An 18,034-nucleotide genomic window follows, 5' to 3' on the forward strand; every position below is an offset into this window, starting at 1 on the left:
TATGCCCCAGTGGGTCATCCACTTTTCAAGGGCAATATTCACGGCTAGATTATAGGTAACAGATTAGAAAAGGGCATGAAGCTAGCTGCTCTTCTACAATGCTGTTTGTATATCATTAAGCATCTGGGAGCTGAAACTAGTATTAATACATAGCAGAGTATATTTTGTAAAGTTCTGCTAGTGACAGGGGAAGGAATGCAAATCCAAATCAAAGGTATACCCTAGTAAGAACAAAACAAAACCTAAAGATCAACACAGAGGGGAAGGAATGCAAATCCAAATCAAAGGTACACCCCAGTAAGAAGAAAACAAACAAAACAAAACCTAAACACAGAAAAGAATCTATTTCTTTCAATTACTGTTGCAAAAAGATGTTATTCTTTTGACTTAGGAAATCAATGCAAAAAGAGCAAAGTAGTGCTCTATTTCAGAATACACTGGCATTTCCATACCCTCATATACCATATGTAATTGCAGTTAGCCACCAAAACATTTTTTAGAATACTGAATCAAACTTTATAGGGTGTCAAAGCTTTTTTTCTTTCAGTGAGACAGACCTTTTTAAAGAAACAAAAAACAAAAAACAAAAACATGAGACAGAGCCTCGCTCTGTTGCCCCAGCTGGAGTGCAGTGGCATGATCATGGCCCATGACTCACTGCAACCTCCAACTCCTGGGCTCAAGCGATCCTCCCAACTCAGTCTCCAAAGTAGCTTAGACTACAGGTACACATCACCACACTCAGCTAATTTAAAACAAAAAAAAATTTTGTTTTTTGTAGCCCAGGGGTCTCACTCTGTTGCCCATGCTGTTACTGAACTCCTGTCCTAAGCAATTTTCCAATCTCAGCCTTACAAAGTGCTATTACAAGCGTGAGTCACTGTGCCTGGCCAAACAGCTCTATTTCTATGTCTAAATTAGTCTGCGTAAACTGAAACTTTATTTCTAAAGTCAGCCTGACCAGTGATTATTTATTTATTTATTTTTGTTGTTGAGACAGAGTCTTGCTCCGTAGCCCAGGCTGGAATGCAGTGGCGCGATCTCGGTTCACTGCAACCTCTGCCTCCTGGATCCCGAGTACCGGTTCAAGCAATTCTCCTCCCTCAGCCTCCCGAGTAGCTGGGATTACAGGCATGTGCCACCATGTCCAGTTAATTTGTTTTGTATTTTTAGTAGAGATGGGGTTTCACCATGTTGGCCAGACTGGTCTTGAACTCCTGACCTTGTGATCCACCTGCCTCGGCCTCCCAAAGTGCTGGGATTACAGGCATAAGTCACCACGCCTGGCCTAGTGAGTCTTAAACTATCTTCCCATTCCTCTCTTCTGGGCTCTATTCAAGGCTTGGCAAAACTTTTCCCACCAACCCCTCACTCCTTTCTAGTTAGCCCCAGGAACCAAAGCAGCAATTTTGTCCTATTTTCTTCTCAGCCACACTTACAATAACATTCACACCTTCCTCAGTGACTACCTCAGTAATGAGATTATTTCCTTTTTAATTACCTATTTCTGAGGAACTTGAGGTTTCCTACTCCAGGGCCATCTCACTGCACAATTCCCAAGGGCACTGAACTGAATTCCATGTACTTTTATGTGCCCTAGAGCAGCAATACTGCAACCCTATTAGTGTCTACTACTTTGTTTAATGGAACAGCTTCCCTTGAAAGTTCAGAATAAAGAAATGAACTAGACTACTACTCTCAGTTCTTCAATTTCATGGTTCTTAAAAGGATGACCAAAGAAGTGAATACTCTTATGTTTTGGGTTGGTGGGAGGATAACTGGTCCCACTTCCAAATCTAGGCACTATTGTTCTATGAAACTATCATTTTACGAGTCTCATCAAATTTCTCACAGTTTAAATGTAAATATTTCTAACAGTTCAAAGTTTTTATTATTATTTTATTTTTATTTATTTATTTATTTATTTATTTATTTTTGAGACGAAGTCTCACTCTGCTGCCCAGGCTAGAGTGCAGCAGCGTGATCTCAGCTCACTGCAACCTCCACCTCCCTGGTTCAAGTAATTCCCCTGTCTCAGCCTCCTGAGTGGCTGGGATTATAGGCGCCTGCTACCACGCCCAACTAATTTTTTTGTATTTTTAGTAGAGACAGGGTTTCACCATGTTGGCCAAACTAGTCTTGAACTCCTGACCTTAGGCAATCCGCCTACCTCGGCCTCCCAAAGTGCTGGGATTACAGGCACGAGCCACTGCGTCTGGCCTTAATTTTATTTTTAAAAGTTAAATTCCTAATCCTGAACAATTTAAGTAAGCCTCTACCTTCTTGAGTCTGTTTGGATCTTTGAAGTAACGAGGCCATTTCTTGATTTAAAGACTGAACTTCATTCCTCAGCAGCTGATTCTCCAGTCGAAGGTTAGACAGTTCATGTGATTTGCTATCATCATTAGGTGTTGGAGTGTGGTCAGGGCAGGCAGCATCTGATGATGCATTTTCCTTTGAAGATTCCTCTTGATCTTCACGGCTAGAATCTGAGTTATTGGCAGCTTCTGTAAAAAAAGAATACATTTTTGTTACACTGGCGTGTTCATCACATATGTGTTAATAACTTGCTTTGGTAGGATGCTCAAGTTGACTTTTAGGACTTGGTAGGATGCTCAAGTTTAGCTATAGCTAAAACACCATAAAAAGTAAACAAATTCTCAGTTAGGCGCGGTGGTTCATGCCTGTAATCCCAGCACTTTGGGAGGCCGAGGCAGGCAGATCACCTGAGGTTAGGAGTTTGAGACCAGCCTGGCCAACACGGTGAAACCCCATCTCTACCAAAAACACAAAAATTAGCCAGGCATGGTGGTGTGCACCTGTAGTGACAGCTACTCAGGAGGCTGAGGCAGGAGAATCACTTGAGCCTGGGAGGCCGAAAGTGTTGCAGTGGGCCAAGATTACACCACTGCACTCCAGCCTGGGCGACAGAGCGAGACTCCATCTCAAAAAAAAAAAAGTAAACAAATTTTCAATAGTCTTCCCTCTGATGAAATTTCATTCTCATAAATGGGTCATATGGACCTCTAAGGATCCTCAAGTCTGGATACACTGAATGAACGGCAACATAGAGTACAACACCGTTCTGGGGAGAACATCAGAGATCATTTGAGTGGTTGGGTTCAGGTAAAATGGGTTTGGATTTCCTTTTGTCTCCAAATGTTTTCGGAAAAAAAACAGGAGAAGTCTCAAACACTGAAAAATTGGGAAGGCACAATATAGCAGCTGCAGGTTTCAAGGCAAGAAGAGTAATAACAGGTCACTGCAAATTTTTTTTTTAAATCAAACTGGAATCTAAAATGTCTTACCCAAAGAGATGGAGACTCATGAATTCAGATTAATCTTGTTTTTCTTACTAAATATAATGCAAGTATACTTTTAAATTACTCTAAAAATTATGTGATGAAAATGAACTATGTATCTAAATAATAAAACTGACTAAAACAATCAATATATGGGTAAAAGACGATACTGTATAAGGTTATATAAACAAATATCAATAATCAAATGAAAAAGTTCTAAACATCTTTAGTCATCAAGGAAATGCAAATTAAAATTATAATGAGAACCAACAGACATCCCCTAGAATGGCTAAAATTAAAAACACCAAATGTTGGTGACACTGCAGAGCAACTAGACCTGTCACTGCTGGTGGGACTATAAAATGGTACAATCATTGTGGAAAAAGGTTTTACAATTTCTTATGAAATAAAACATGCAGCTACTGTTTCACCCAGCAATTCCACTCCTAGGTATTTATACAAGACAAATGAAAACATTTGCCCACAAAAAAGCAAGTACAAAAATGTTTATAGCAGTTTTATTCACAATAATCCAAAACTGGAAACAAATCCAATGTCCATAAAAGAGAAGAGATAATCTGTGGGACAACCATAGAATAGAATACCACATAACAATAAAACAGAATAAAAAAAGAACGGTAACATGGATGAATCTCACTAATAGTTCAGTAAAAGAAGCCAGATCAGAAAGTATCTATACTATATGATTCAATTCACATGAAGTTCTAGAACAAGCAAAACTAAGGAGAGAAAAGTCAGAGCACAGGGTGCTTTCAGGGATGGGGTGGGGAGATTAACTGGAAAGGAACATGAGGAACTTTCTGGGGCAAAGGAAATCTATATCACAGTAAAGGTGTGGGTTACACAGGTATTGCCATTCGTCATATAGCTAAGATTTGTGTGCATCTTAATATATGAACATTTTACCTCAAAGAAAAAATAACCACAAAAAGCTAATAATCACGTGGGGTAGGAAATGGGTACCTAAGGCATGACTTAAAAACGGGAGTGTTGGCTAGGCACGGTGGCTCATGCCTGTAATCCCAGCACTTTGGGAAGCCAAGGTGGGTGGATCACAAGGTCAGGAGTTTGAGACCAGCCTGGCCAACATAGTGAAACCCTGTTTCTACTAAAAATACAAAAAGTTAGCTGGGCATGGTGGCAGGTGCCTGTAATCTCAGCTACTTGGGAGGCTGAGGCAGGAGAATCGCTTGAACCTGGGAGGTGGAGGTTGCAGTGAGCCGAGATTGTGTCACTGCACTCCAGCCTGGGCGAAAGGCGAGACTCTTTGTCTCCAAAAAAAAAGAAATAAATTATTACATTTTTAAGGTGATAATGATGTGAACATTTGCTTTTAAAGTATTTTTAGAGCAAGAAAATGAAATGTTTATAGAAAAAATGATATAAGATCTGTGATTTGCTTCAAATTAATTGTGTGGAGGGTGCAGGTGAAGAAAGCGATGTTTCCCACGGGAGGGTATAAATGAAACATGAATGGCCATGAGTGATTATTGTAGTTGGATAATAGGAGGTCATCACTTTCTATTTTGGTATGTTTGAAATTTCTAAAATAAAGATTTTAAAAAGAAATGAAGTAGGCCAGGCGTGGTGGCTCACGCCTGTAATCCCAGCACTTTGGGAGGCCAAGGAGAAAGGGTTGCCTGAGTCCAGGAGTTGGAGACCAGCCCGGGCAATACAGTGAGAACTCGTCTCTACAAAAAATTTGTAAATAATATAAAAAATAAAATAATAAAATTCAAAAAATAAATTAAGTATATATTCAAACATGGGATGATATCTAAGGCAGTATTCTGAAGGAAATTTATAGCCTTGGTTACAGTAAAGATGAAAGGCAGGAAGGAATAAAACTAATGAGTTGTATATCCAGCTTAAGCAGCTAAAAAAATAGCAGAATAAACCCAAAGAAAGCAAAAATTAGCAAAAGAGGAAATAAACATACTAGAGAGGATCAGCATAACCAAAAGTGTCCTCTGGGACAGATATAAACAACATTAGGCCATCAAATTTTAAAATGTACATGATACTGAAATCTATCAATTACACAATACTTATTGTGCAGTTTATTGCATGTGAATTATACTCCATTAAAGCTGTTTTAAAAAGCAGGCATTTAGCACAGAGCCAGAAACAGGGTAAGGATTCAATATATGGCAGAGACTGATATTCTTCACACAGTATGCGTGATCAAGCATTGGTTTTTGCAGGGTTGGTAGAATAACTAAATGTCTGGTTGCGCTGCAAGTTTCAGCTGTGACCCCTTCACTGTTCTCCTCAAATTAAATAAGTATAACCCCTCAAAATGTATATGACATTGACAAATTATTGGGAAAAAAATGTAACTTACCAAAAACAGAGTTAACAAATGAAAAGCCGACTGAATCAACAGTTAAAACCTTTCACTAAGAATACCCAAGGTCCTGATGGTTTTAGCACAGAGTTGTAGCAAACACTCAGGAAATAAATAATCTTAGTCTTACACCAACTAATTAACACAACAGAAAAAGAAGGAACACTTTCCAATTCATTTGATAAGGCTAATATAACTGTAATACTAAAACCTAACAATATCGCAGGTCGATTTCACTTATAAAATAAATGCAAAAGGTTAGGTGTCGTGGCTCATGCCTGTAATCCTAGCACTTTGGGAGGCCAACACAGGAGGATCCCTTGAGCTCAGAAGTTCCAGACCAGCCTGGCAATATAGTGAGACCTTGCCTCTACAAAAAATGAACAAATTACCCAGGCATGATGGTGTGTGACTGTAGTCCCAGTTACTATTGAGGCTGAGGCAGGAGGATTGCTTGAGCCTGGGAGATTGAGGCTGCAGTGAGCTGAGATCCTACCACTGCACTCCAACCTGGGCGACAGAGTGAGATCTTGTCTCAAAATAATAATGATAAATAAAAAGTAAATTAACTAAATAAATGCAAAAATCCTAAAGGGAATATTAGCAAACTGAAAGTTAAGTTTGGTTTTATATCTGAAAGTATCAGTTGGAGGTGGCGCTAGGTGCAGTGGTGTGCACCTGTATCCCAGTGAGTTGGGAGGCTGAAGTGGGAGGATTACTTGAGCCCAGGAGTTTGGGGGCTGCAGTGCACTATGACCATACATGTGAATAGCTGCTACATTCCAGCCTGGGTAACACAGCAAGATCCCATCTCTATTAAAAATAAATAAATAAAAATCAATTCAAAAAATCAATTGATTTGTATACTATATTAATATTAAAGAAGAAAAACTATATTATTATCTCCAGGGGTAGAGGAAAAAACATTGCTAAAATTCAACATGGTAAAAACTCAAACTAGATATTTATGGAAACTTCTCTAACCTAATAAAAAATATCTATGAAAAACCTAATGTAAAATCATACTTAGTGAAACAAAGTATTCTCTCTAAGACAAAGAACAAGATACAAAACTGGTTGTTGAGTCCTAGCCAATGAAGAAAAGGATTTTTTAAGAGACAAAAGGGCTAAGAAGAAACAAATTCATTATACACAGACAACTGTGTTGTTGAAAATCTAAATTTATGTTCAGAAAAACATGAAGATTAAGAGCTATCTAGATTGCTATGTATGTACATATAAAAAACAACAAAAAACACACCAGCAATAACAAAACAAAAAATTTTATGGAATACCACATATCATTTCAAAAAATATAAACTACTTAGGAATAATACTAACACAAAGTATGTAAGATCTTTATGGAGAAAACAAAAAAATTTTAATGAAAGACAGCACAAAATATGTTGAAATTATACCCGATTAGTGGATAAGAAAACTCAATATAGCAAAAGTGCTGATTCTCACCAAACTATCTATATAGAAGCAATGAATTCCCAATAAAAAGACCAACAGAGTTTTTGTGAAACTTGATAAGCAAATCCTAAAATGCATATGGGAGTGGAAAAGTTCAAGAATAGCCAAAATATTTCTGACGAAAGCCCACAAGCTGGAAGAAGCTACCCTATCAGTTATCAAGACACTTAAAACTACATTAATTAAAACAGGGTGGCACTGGCACAAGGATACACAAATAAACCAATAAAACAGAATTAAGTGGCCAGAAACATACTAATGAATACGTGATATATAAGACAGGTGGTATTGCAAATTGGTAGGGACAAGAGACTCAGTCCAATAAATGATGCTAGAATAGCTGATTTCCCTATGGCAAAAAAAAAAAAAAAAGATGGAATTGAATGCCTATCGCACACTATAGAAGACAATACAGAAAAATATCTTTATGATCTCAGTGTAAGGAAAGATTTTCCAAGACACAAAAAACACAAGCCACAAGCATCTACATTAGGAACTTCTGCTCACTGAGATACCACAGAGAGGGGAGGGGAAAAACCAAGGTAAAACTGGAGGAGGAAAAGAATTTAGAATTTAGAATATATCAAGAATGTCCATGCATCAAGAAGGAAAAAGACAAATAATCTAACAGAAAAAAATTGATTAAAAAATATTTGAGTAGACACTTCCAGAAAATGAAACTTGAATAGTCAAGTATCTGAAAAGATCTTCAACCACACTAGTAATGAAGGAAATAAAGAATATCAACAACAAATCTGATCAGCAAAAAGTAAAAGTTAAATCGAAAATAAAAAACGTTGGTGAGAATGTGGAGCAAAAGAAGTTCTTAAGCACAGCTGGTTAGAGTATAAATTGGCACCACCTCCGGCGAAAGCCACTTTGACATTACTAGTGTAGCTGAACATTGTTAAACCTACAGCTCAGCAATCCCATTTCCACACATTTCTAGGCATCTCAGGACACTGGTTCTCAACTGGGATGATTCTGCCCTGCAAGGAACATTTGGCAATTTATGGAGACATTGTTGGTTGTCACAATTGGGGTTGCTACCACCATCTAATGGGTTAAGAGGCCAGAGATGCTGCTAAACTCCTACAAAGAACAGGAGGGCTCCCCACACTATTGAATTAATTTGGCCCAAAATGCCAAGTCTCAAAGTTGAGAGGTCCTACCCAAGAGAAACAATTTTTATAACTCCTGTGTATTACAACCAGTTCTAATTCATTTCCCTGACAACGAGGTTCCCTTTAGGTCCATTCTTTATAATTAAATGCAAGTTGTTTTCTTTAAAAGTACAAAAATAAGCCATGTCAATTCTTGACTTAAAGATCTCTACTAGCATCACACTGGCTGTGGCAGTCACTTTCAATTTTTATTGGCTAAGAACCACCTACAGAACAACAACAAAAAAATCAGATGCCCTGGCTCCATCCCCAGAAAATACGATTCAGGAATCCTGGGAAGGCACTCAATAATTCATTTTTAAATTAACAACACACAAGTGATTCTAAAGCCAGTTGTTCAGGGATCAATCTTCAACAATGATCTACAAGAGTAATGGGTTTAATTGCATAAACAGTATGACACAAGGGCCTTCACAAACAGGTCCCAACTTTGTTTGCTAGCTACATTTTCATCAACCTGCAACTCACACTCAGTGTTTCCAACTTTCTTACATTTTCTACTCTACCAGCCCCTTAAAGAGTCTGTTCTCTCTGCATGGAATGCTGTCTCTAACTTCTTTTTTTACCTGGCAAACTCCTCTTCATTCTTTAAGGCCCAGCTAAAAATACAGACCCTCTGTGAATCCTTTCTGAATACCTTAGGCAATTAGTTGCTTCCTCCTTCATACTTCCACAACACTCTGACCATACTTCAATTGCTACATTTACTAGACCACATGTAAATTATCTATTTACATGTCTAGCTCACCCACTGGACACTTCCATATACTTGCACCTAGTAGGTTATTTGTATAATTAATTGAAAGATAGCTGAGAATAAATTTCGGAATGTGTGAACATATTAATCAACTGCTACTGCATGATCCTATTTTGACAACCCAAAACCTCTTCCTCTATACAAGTTTTTGTCTTGAAAATACAAGAAAGATTTTATTCACTAACAGCCAAGACAATGAAAGAAGCTGTAACATCTAAGAACATGACAAACTCCCATCAATAATCAACTCTATAAAGAATCCCTGGCTGGGTGTGGTGGCTCACGCCTGTAATCTCAGCACTTTGGGAGGCCAAGGTGGGCAGATTGCTTGAGGTCCAGAGTTCAAGACCAGCCTGGTCAACATGATGAAACCCCATCTCTACCAAAAAATACAAAAATTAGCCAAGGGTGGTGGTGCACACCTATAGTCCCAGCTACTTGGGAGGCTGAGGTGGGAAAATCGCTCGAACTCAGGAGGTGGAGGTTGCAGTGAGCTAAAACTGTGCCAGGGTACTCTAGCCTGGGTGACAATAAGACCCTGTCTCAAGTTTAAGCAAAAAAAAAAGGCCAGGCACAGTGGCTCACGCCTACAATCCCAGCATTTCGGGAGGCCGAGGCAGGCGGATCACAAGATCAGGAGACCAAGAGCATCCTGGCTAACACAGTGAAGCCCTGTCTCTACTAAAAATACAAGGAAAAATTAGCCAGATGTGGTGGCGGGCACCTGTAGTCCCAGCTACTCAGAAGACTGAGGCAGGAGAATGGTGTGAACCCAGGAGCTGGAGCTTGCAGTGAGCCAAGATCCGGCCACTGTACTCCAGCCTGGGCAACAGAGTGAGACTGTCTCAAAAAAAAAAAAAAAAAAAAAAAAATCCCTACGGCCAGGCCATGGTAGCTCATGCCCATAATCCCAATGCTGTGGGAGGCCAAAGCAGGAGGATCATTTGAGCTCAAGACCAGCCAGAGCAACACAGTGAGACACTGTCTCTATTAAAAATAATTTTTAAAACTCAGCTGGGCACAGTGGTATGCACCTATAGTTCCAGCTACTCGGGAGGCTGAGGCAGGAGGATCGCTTGAGCCTGGGAGGTCAAGAGTACCGCAAGCTGTGATAACACCACGGCACTTAAGCCTGGGCGATAGAGCAAGACCGTCTCAAAACAACAAAAGAATCCCTGCAAGAACCTACTATCCCTGCAAGAACCTACTATCAAGTTTCTTGCCTTTTTTCTTTTTTTATCTTTGGAGACAGGGTCTCATTCTGTTACCCAGGCTGGAGTGTTGTGGTGCAATCTCAGCTCACTGCAACCTCGACCTCCTGGGCTCAAGCAATTCTCCCGTCTCAGCCTCCCAAGTAGCTGAGACTATAGGCATGTGCCACTGTGCCTGGTTAATTTTTGCATTAACCAGGACAGGGTTTTGCTATGTTGTTCTGGCTGGTATCGAATTCCTGGGTGCGAGTGATCTGCCCACCTCAGCGTTCCAAAGTGCTGGGATTACAGGCTTGAGCCACCATGACCAGCCTATTGCTATTTTATTTATTTATTTATTTTTTTGGGACGGAGTCTTGCTCCGTGGCCGACGCTGGAGTGCAATGGTACGATCTCGGCTCACTGCAAGCTCCGCCTCCCGGGTTCAAGCCATTCTCCTGCCTCAGCCTCCTGAGTAGCTGGGATTACAGGCGCCCGCCACCACGCTCGGCTAATTTTTTGTATTTTTAGTAGAGATGGGGTTTCGCTGTGTTAGCCAGGATGGTCTCGATCTCCTGACCTCGTGATCCACCCGCCTCGGCCTCCCAAAGTGCTGGGATTGCAAGCGTGAGCCACCACGTCTGGCCTATTGATATTTTAAAACACTTAGGTACCTGAATTAGCCACATTTACAGTGTTAATCTCATTTCACAGGAAAGAAGGTGTACTTGTAGAGGTAATCTCACAGGGAATTAAACAATTGAAAACAAGAATTCTAAGCTCTTGCTTCACTACCAGGTCAATGCCTTCAACTCTTCAACCTGGATCAAAGTTCAGTCTCTCAGTTTTATTTGTGGAGGATGTGGGGGGAAAAACACACAAAAAACACAACCCAGAAAATACGTGAAGTACAGTCTCCTGTCATTTTTACAATCCTAGTAACAAAAAGATATCAACTGGGATAGTGCCCGATCCAAAGTGACATGCTTTCTTTCAGATTTCAAAATTTTCTTTTTTAATCTTAAAATGTCTTAGGGAATCAAATATGAAATACTTTGTTAGATGCTGAGTGGGTAAAGTTGCCTTCCAGACAACATTAAGTCCCTGCTACAACTGTCTATTGACTAATAGTAGTCAATGATGTCTCCCTTGTTTACACCACACATTTGGGGAGAGTCTGCCCTTACACCAGTGGAAACAGATCCCATAACAGTGAATGAGAAACACCATTGGATCATATGATGACACATTCAATTTGGTTAACTCTAAAAGAAACAGAGGACTGATTAACTACCGTGGGTTTGGCTCCCAAAAGAATTTTCTTCAGTGGTTTTGATGGTGGTTATACTGGGGTTCACAGAACTGACACTTGATGTCTGAGAACTCTGAAAGACAGGTGTCTTGCCTTTTTCCTTTTTGATTTCCACCCTCCCGGTAGGCTCCTTCTGTGAACTATTAAGAAAATCAAACAGCAGCTCATCATCAGGTTCTGACTTTTTTCTTCTCACAAATTGGGATGAAGGCCTAGGAACAGATGCATTTTCAACAGGATGAGAGGCCTCTACTGGTGTCCGAGATCCTACTTTCACATTTGCAGTGCCAGCTAAGATGGTGGCTTTCTGATTTCGAATGTTATCAGCTGCTGATGAAATATACGTAGCTTTAGGTCCAGTCTGATATGTCAAATCTGTATTTTGCTGGTGAAACTCAGTATAGTCAGTATTTTTGCTATATATGTTGCTGGTATTGTCTTTCCTACTGAGAGCTGTTGCAGCCCCTTGATCAACCCGGTTTAAAAGATCTTCTGCCTTTCCAGCAAGATCAACAAACCAAGACATGATGGCAGCAGGATAATCCTATTGGCAAACCTGTAAAAAGGACATAAAATGATCATCGTGGCATAATGGCAGAGTATGAAAAATGGTTAACACCAGACGCTGGAGTCAGGTAGTCCTGGGTTGAAATCCTAACCCTACCTTTTACTAGCTAGGTAACCTTGAGCAAACTACTTAAACGAGGCTGAGAAATCTTATGTAGAAAACGGGGGGGGGGGGGGGGGGAAGTGTACTTACCTTATAGGATGGTGTTATGATGAAATAATATATAAAAGACACTTTGCAAAATGCTTGGCACATAATAAGCACTCATTTTAGTGGCTGCTATTATCCTTATTACAACTACCACTACTGTGTTTATTATTACTATTTCAATGAAGGGCAAATCTTAATATAGCAAAAGCATCTGTTATGGGCTGAACTGCATCCCTCCAAATTCCTTTATTTGAGTCCTAACCCCCAGACCTCAGAATGTGACTGTTTTTGGAGATAGGGTCTCTAAAGGGATAATTAAAATGAGTCATTAGGGTGGGCCCTAATCAAATATAACTGGCATGTCCTCTAAGTGGAGGAAATTTCAACACAGACAGACATACGGAAAGGACACAGGGAGAAGGCAGACATCTGCAAGCAAAAGAAGCAGGCCTCAGAAGAAACCAACTCTGCCAATACCTTCATTTTGGACTTCAAGCCTTCAGAACCGAGAGAAAATAAATTTCTGTTGGCCCAGCCAATCAGTCTGTGGTACTTTGCTACAGCAGCAAATTAGCAACTAACCACTATGGCAAAATTCCAGTACAACCAAATAAAAATAAAATTCACTGAAGTTTGTTTTAAAGTGCTAAAACTTGAAAAAACTTTTCCATTAAATACAAAAGCCATCTTAATGTTAAACTGTGGCACTATTACATATAATTTAGGTGTGCATATAATTTGTCTAAAGTACATGCTCAATAATCCAAATACTCAATACCTACCACGTGCACATTAAGTTCAGAATAAAAACCAAAACTGCATAACCACTCATTCCATACATATATTTGAGTACTTACTGTGTGACAACATATATCAAAGTAATGATGAAGATACAGATATAGAAGGGTTCTATAATAAAGTCCACAACCATTTCTAGAATGTGCACGTTGTTCCTTTTGCAAAGAACTCTTTCATGGTTAACTTTCTTGCTCTTGGTGTTTACTCAAATGTCATCTGCTTCAGAGTTCTCCTTTCCATCTAAGTTAGGTCAATCACTATCTGTACATATCCTATTCTTTTGCCCCACAGCCCTTCATGTGTTATAATTACGTTTTTTTTTTTAAACATGTCTCTTGTTCTTGGGGAAAGGGGGGCAGTGGTTGGATACAGATTATGTCTGTTTTGCTCACCAATGAATTCTCAGAGTCTAGCACACAGTAGGCACTCATAAATACTGCTGAGTGGAATTTTTTCATGACAGATGCTGTACATAGGTACACATGTATCTTTCATCATATGTAACTTTCACAGTCACATTATGAGGTAAACAGCAATATCCTTTTTTAAAAGCAAATGTGGAAAGGGTTGAGAAAGAGCCCAGAGTTTAGATAGCAGCTCAGATACTCAAGTCTAAGTCACCCTAGTGCCAAACCCACCTTTTAATCTTTGCCTCCCTATACCATATAGCTCAAAACCTAAAAAACCTCCAGAAGAAACTCATCCTTTAAACCTGTTCTTTACACATGTGACTATTACATGCCTATGTCTTTCGGAGTTTATAAAAAAACCAAATGAAAATGGAGACGAAATGCTCTGTAACATACAGAACACCATACAGGCCAGGCACTGTGGCTCACCCTGTAATCCCAACACACTGGGACGCCAAGCGGGGAGGACCACTTGAGGCCAAGAGTTTGAGACCAGCCTGGGCAACGTGGCAAGACCCTGTCTCTACAAAAAAAGTAATAAAAAAATCAAAACACACTCAATTCTTTCTATCTTGCCTCTCATTTTAAAATTAATTGGGCTTTAAAACATACCATTAAATTGCTACTAATGTTGCAATTAATGTTGATTACCCAATTAAATACTTAGATGGGCCCTGGGCACTTGCTCCATTGACAAACATCTCAAAGACACAAAGGACTTCAGAGGCACCCGTCAATTCCCCAGGCACTGCCCAAGGGCAGAGAGAGTGCGTGGGATGGGGATGGATCCGCAGAGGGCGGTGGCAGGGCCTGCTTCGAAGGACAGGCGTCAGCACAGAGGGAGGGAGGCTGCAGGTCAGTCGTGTAGGCCCAGTCGGCAGTGCCCTGGGGTCTTCAGTCTGTGGATCTTAGGTAAGCGAGCAGAGACCCCCCACTCCGCTCCCCACCCATCTCGTTCCGTGCGGGAAGAACTGCCAGGTCAGGCAAAGGTCAGGAAGAAAGAATACAGAGGGCAGTAAACAACGTCCGCTGAAGCCCATGGGGTCTCTCCAGCTACCCTCCTCCGCCCCTAACACAGCGAAGACGAGCGCCACCCGAAAGAAGACGGAGAGACCAGGGTCTCCGCTGAAAGGACTGCGCCCCCGCTCCAAGGACCGTTAACACTCCCGTCTCGTCCAGTGGGCCCTCGCCTCCGCCTCACCTGAGGACTCCGGAGAGGTTGCACCACGGCCTAGTCGCCGTCCTGGGCCGCGCCCCCTCGGCAGCTGGCCCGGAGGGGGCCCGAGCAGACTAAACCTTCTCCCGGACCTGCCGGGGCCGTGCTACCGCTTCCGGGAGACGTGGAAGGGGCGCGAGGACCCCAAAACAGAGTGGCTTTCGAGATGCCTGCACGGCAGGGAGCCGAGAACAGCCACCTGCAGGCGATTCAGGCGGTGGCGCCGGTGGCTACGGGGTCCTTACGCATGGCCATGCCCCTTTCCGCCCGTGGCGAGACGAGGCGCGGCGCAGGGCCTGCGTGCGTGTGACGTAGCTGTCCTCCCGCGGTGGACGGCCCGCTCGAGGCCGGCGCAACGTGAAAGGCCACACCCACAAATGGCTAGGCCTCGTTGCGTGTCACGTGAGTTCTCCCTTTACTCACCATCTCCCGAAAGTTTTACAGAAGAGAAATGCCAGAGGCCCACGGCAGAAAGTGGAAATAAGAAACCATGATCCGGATTGCATGGCGCTTACTTTCTAGTGGCAGAGACAGATACTACATGACAGTGAATGGACAAGACAATTTCAGGGCGTTACCAGAGCTGTAACGACAAGAAAACGGGGAAAAGTGACTGGAAGCACGGGAGGTACTTTAAATCAGGTGGTCAGGGAAGGTCTCTCTGAGGAGATGATATTTGAGCTGAGACCCAAAGGATAGAAAAGGTAGTACTGTGGTTATGTTATGCATGCAGTTCATTGACTATCTGAAATAAGTCTAAAATCCACATTCAATAGTTCAAAGACTCAGCACCCACTATGTGTACAGGATTGGGCTAATTTGGCCCTAATGACAAGCCTACAATACAGTTCCAAGTCTCACATCTTTGAGTTGAGGAAAGTAAGGCTCAAACAGTTTAAGTAATTTGTCTAAGATCATCTGTCCTAATAAGGAGTACACATTACTCCAAAGCCTGTGCCCCGTAAACTCAAAGTTTTATTGTCTCCAAATTAAATATTGGAAGTAATTACAGCTGCTGCTTTTCTTCCTCTCAGGTGAGGTTTAGCCCAGTACAGTGAAGAGAAAATTTTTCAGCACCAGGAGGTAATAATCATAATAATGGCATCTAACATTTATCAAACTTTTTATTAAGCGTAGAATACTGTGTTAAGCATTGCATGTGCCTCACCTCATTTTAATCTCACATTCATAAGGAAGGTACTATTATTCTCTGGCAGGTGGTAATGTTGTTCCTAACTATTAAGTTGCTTTTCCAGTTAAGGATTATACATCATCGCCTGTTGCCATGTAACTGCAGCACGTCCTGTAGAAGGAGCATTCTTTCCATCCTCACTGATGTCAGGCTTGATCGTATGATCTTCTTTTGGCCAGTGAAATAGGAGCAGGAGGTCTTTCTGAGCAGAAGCATTAAGAGTTATTACGTATTTCAACCAGAGAAATGTTTCCTTTCATAAGAATAGTCTGTGTCAGAAGGGCTGCTCTTTCAGCCTTGGTCCTAGAAGAAAAAGGGGATGTGAAGCAGCTCACATCTGAGATTTCACATGAGTGAAATACCAACTTTTGCTGTTATAAGCCACTGAGATTTAGGATTGTTTCTTACACAGGCCTACCTAATAAAATCAGACTACTATTAATATATTATCCTATTTTACAGATGAAGACACTGAGATTCAATGAGGTTTAGTTACTTGCCCATGGTCACATAGAAGCAAAGGTAGAACAACTGGGATTCAAACTTGGGTCAGTGTGACTCTAGAAACAATGTTTTAATTGTCAAAGGGATGAGAATGAAAAAAGTTGAGGAAGAACCAATCTTCCACTGTATTGGACTAAACCTGACCTGAGAGGAAGAAAAGCAGGAGCTGTAATTACTCCCAATATTTAATTTGGAGACAAAACTTTGAGTCCAAGGGCACAGGCTTTGGAATAATGTGGACTCCTTATTAGGACTGATAATCTTAGACAAATTACTTAACCCGTTTTTTGGGGGGATTTTTTTGTTTGTTTGGTTGGTTTTTTGAAATGGAGCCTTGCTCTATCGCCCATCCTGGAGTGCAGTGGCGCGATCTCGGCTCACTGCAACCTCCACCTTCCGGGTTCAAGTGTTTCTCCTGCCTCAGCCCCTTGAGTAGCTGGGACTAGAGGCGTGTGCCACCATGCCCGGCTAATTTTTTGTATTTTTAGTAGAGACAGGGTTTCACCATGTTGGCCAGGCTAGTCTCAAACTCCTGACCTCAAGTAATCTGCCTGATCAGCCACTCAAAGTGCTGAGATTACAGGCATGAGCCACTGTGCTCAGCCCTTAACCTGTTTGAGCCTTACTTTCCTCAAGTTAAAGATGAAGACTAGGGACTATGTTGTAGGCTTGTCATTAGGGCCAAATTAGCCTGATCCTGTGCACATAGTGGGTCCTGAGTATTTGAATTATTGAATGCGGATTTTAGACTTAATTCAGATATTCCAAAAAATGGCAATGGGCAGGCCCCAAAAAAGAGTGTTTCAAGAATTCCCACATATACCCCCTAAGAGGTCAGCATATAGATGCCTGCCATGCATACATTGTTGGGGCCGGGGTGGATTAGCCAGAGAAACAGCACAACAGAGAGAGGCTACAACCTTGCCCAATGGGTCAGAAAATTTGCCCTTTTCTTCCCGCCTCCTCACTACCCTAATGCCACCAGCAGAACTAACGCCTAGAAAAGAAAGGGGAAGAAAGAAGCCTCTAGTGCTGTAGTGCAACCAGGCTAGTCTGCTCCAGAGATCAGGGAGAGGAACTTTGAGTAGAGCTTAAGGATGAAGTTTTAAACAAATGGGGCTTTATTGTGACTTCTAGAATGGCAGAGTAAGGAATTCAGCAAATTATCTTCCCCAAAAACGATGAAATTGGACACAATTGTGAAAAACAACCATTTCAAATTCCTGGAAATCCACCACTGGCATAACATAAATTAAAAAGCATTTATTCAAGAAAAAACTATTAAACCTTGGGTAACAACAGTGAGTCTGTGACACGTTACCACGGGGAAATTCCCAATCCCTCTCCTCCAGTTCCATGGGAATAGTTCTATCAGGGCTGAGTAGATGTGAAAACCAGCAGCTTTGCTGCCAGAGGGGGCTGACTTGGAGTGGTGCCAGAAAAACCCCATGGCCAAGGAGAAAGGTTGATTGGGAATGCCAACATCACAATTACCTGGGCTGCAAGACTGGTTGAGCAAACAACTGATTAGAAAGCCTGCTGGAAGTTCAGCAGTGAGAGCCAGGGAATCAGATAGGCATGGTGGGCTTTGGCAATGCGCTTATGGT

General features: G+C 41.4%; 2 protein-coding genes across 2 annotated transcripts in view; one reads left to right on the top strand and one right to left on the bottom strand.

Moving 5' to 3' along the window:
• GOLGA5 (golgin A5) overlaps window positions 1-14,946 on the bottom strand; it is a 46,439-nt gene extending 31,493 nt beyond the window's left edge. The window contains exons 1-3 of the mRNA XM_050799059.1: window positions 14,717-14,946; window positions 11,572-12,145; window positions 2,280-2,507 (exon numbers count right to left, since the gene is read on the bottom strand). Coding sequence (XP_050655016.1) covers window positions 2,280-2,507; window positions 11,572-12,115 — 772 coding nt within the window. The 5' untranslated portion in view covers window positions 12,116-12,145; window positions 14,717-14,946. The remainder of the gene's footprint in view (window positions 1-2,279; window positions 2,508-11,571; window positions 12,146-14,716) is intronic.
• Window positions 1-18,034, top strand: part of LGMN (legumain) — a 1,022,235-nt gene that overhangs the window by 919,155 nt on the left and 85,046 nt on the right. The gene's annotated exons all lie outside the window — the stretch shown is intronic.

The sequence above is a fragment of the Macaca thibetana genome, chromosome 7 (genome assembly GCF_024542745.1).
Source record: "Macaca thibetana thibetana isolate TM-01 chromosome 7, ASM2454274v1, whole genome shotgun sequence".
NCBI classification, from domain to species: domain Eukaryota; kingdom Metazoa; phylum Chordata; class Mammalia; order Primates; family Cercopithecidae; genus Macaca; species Macaca thibetana.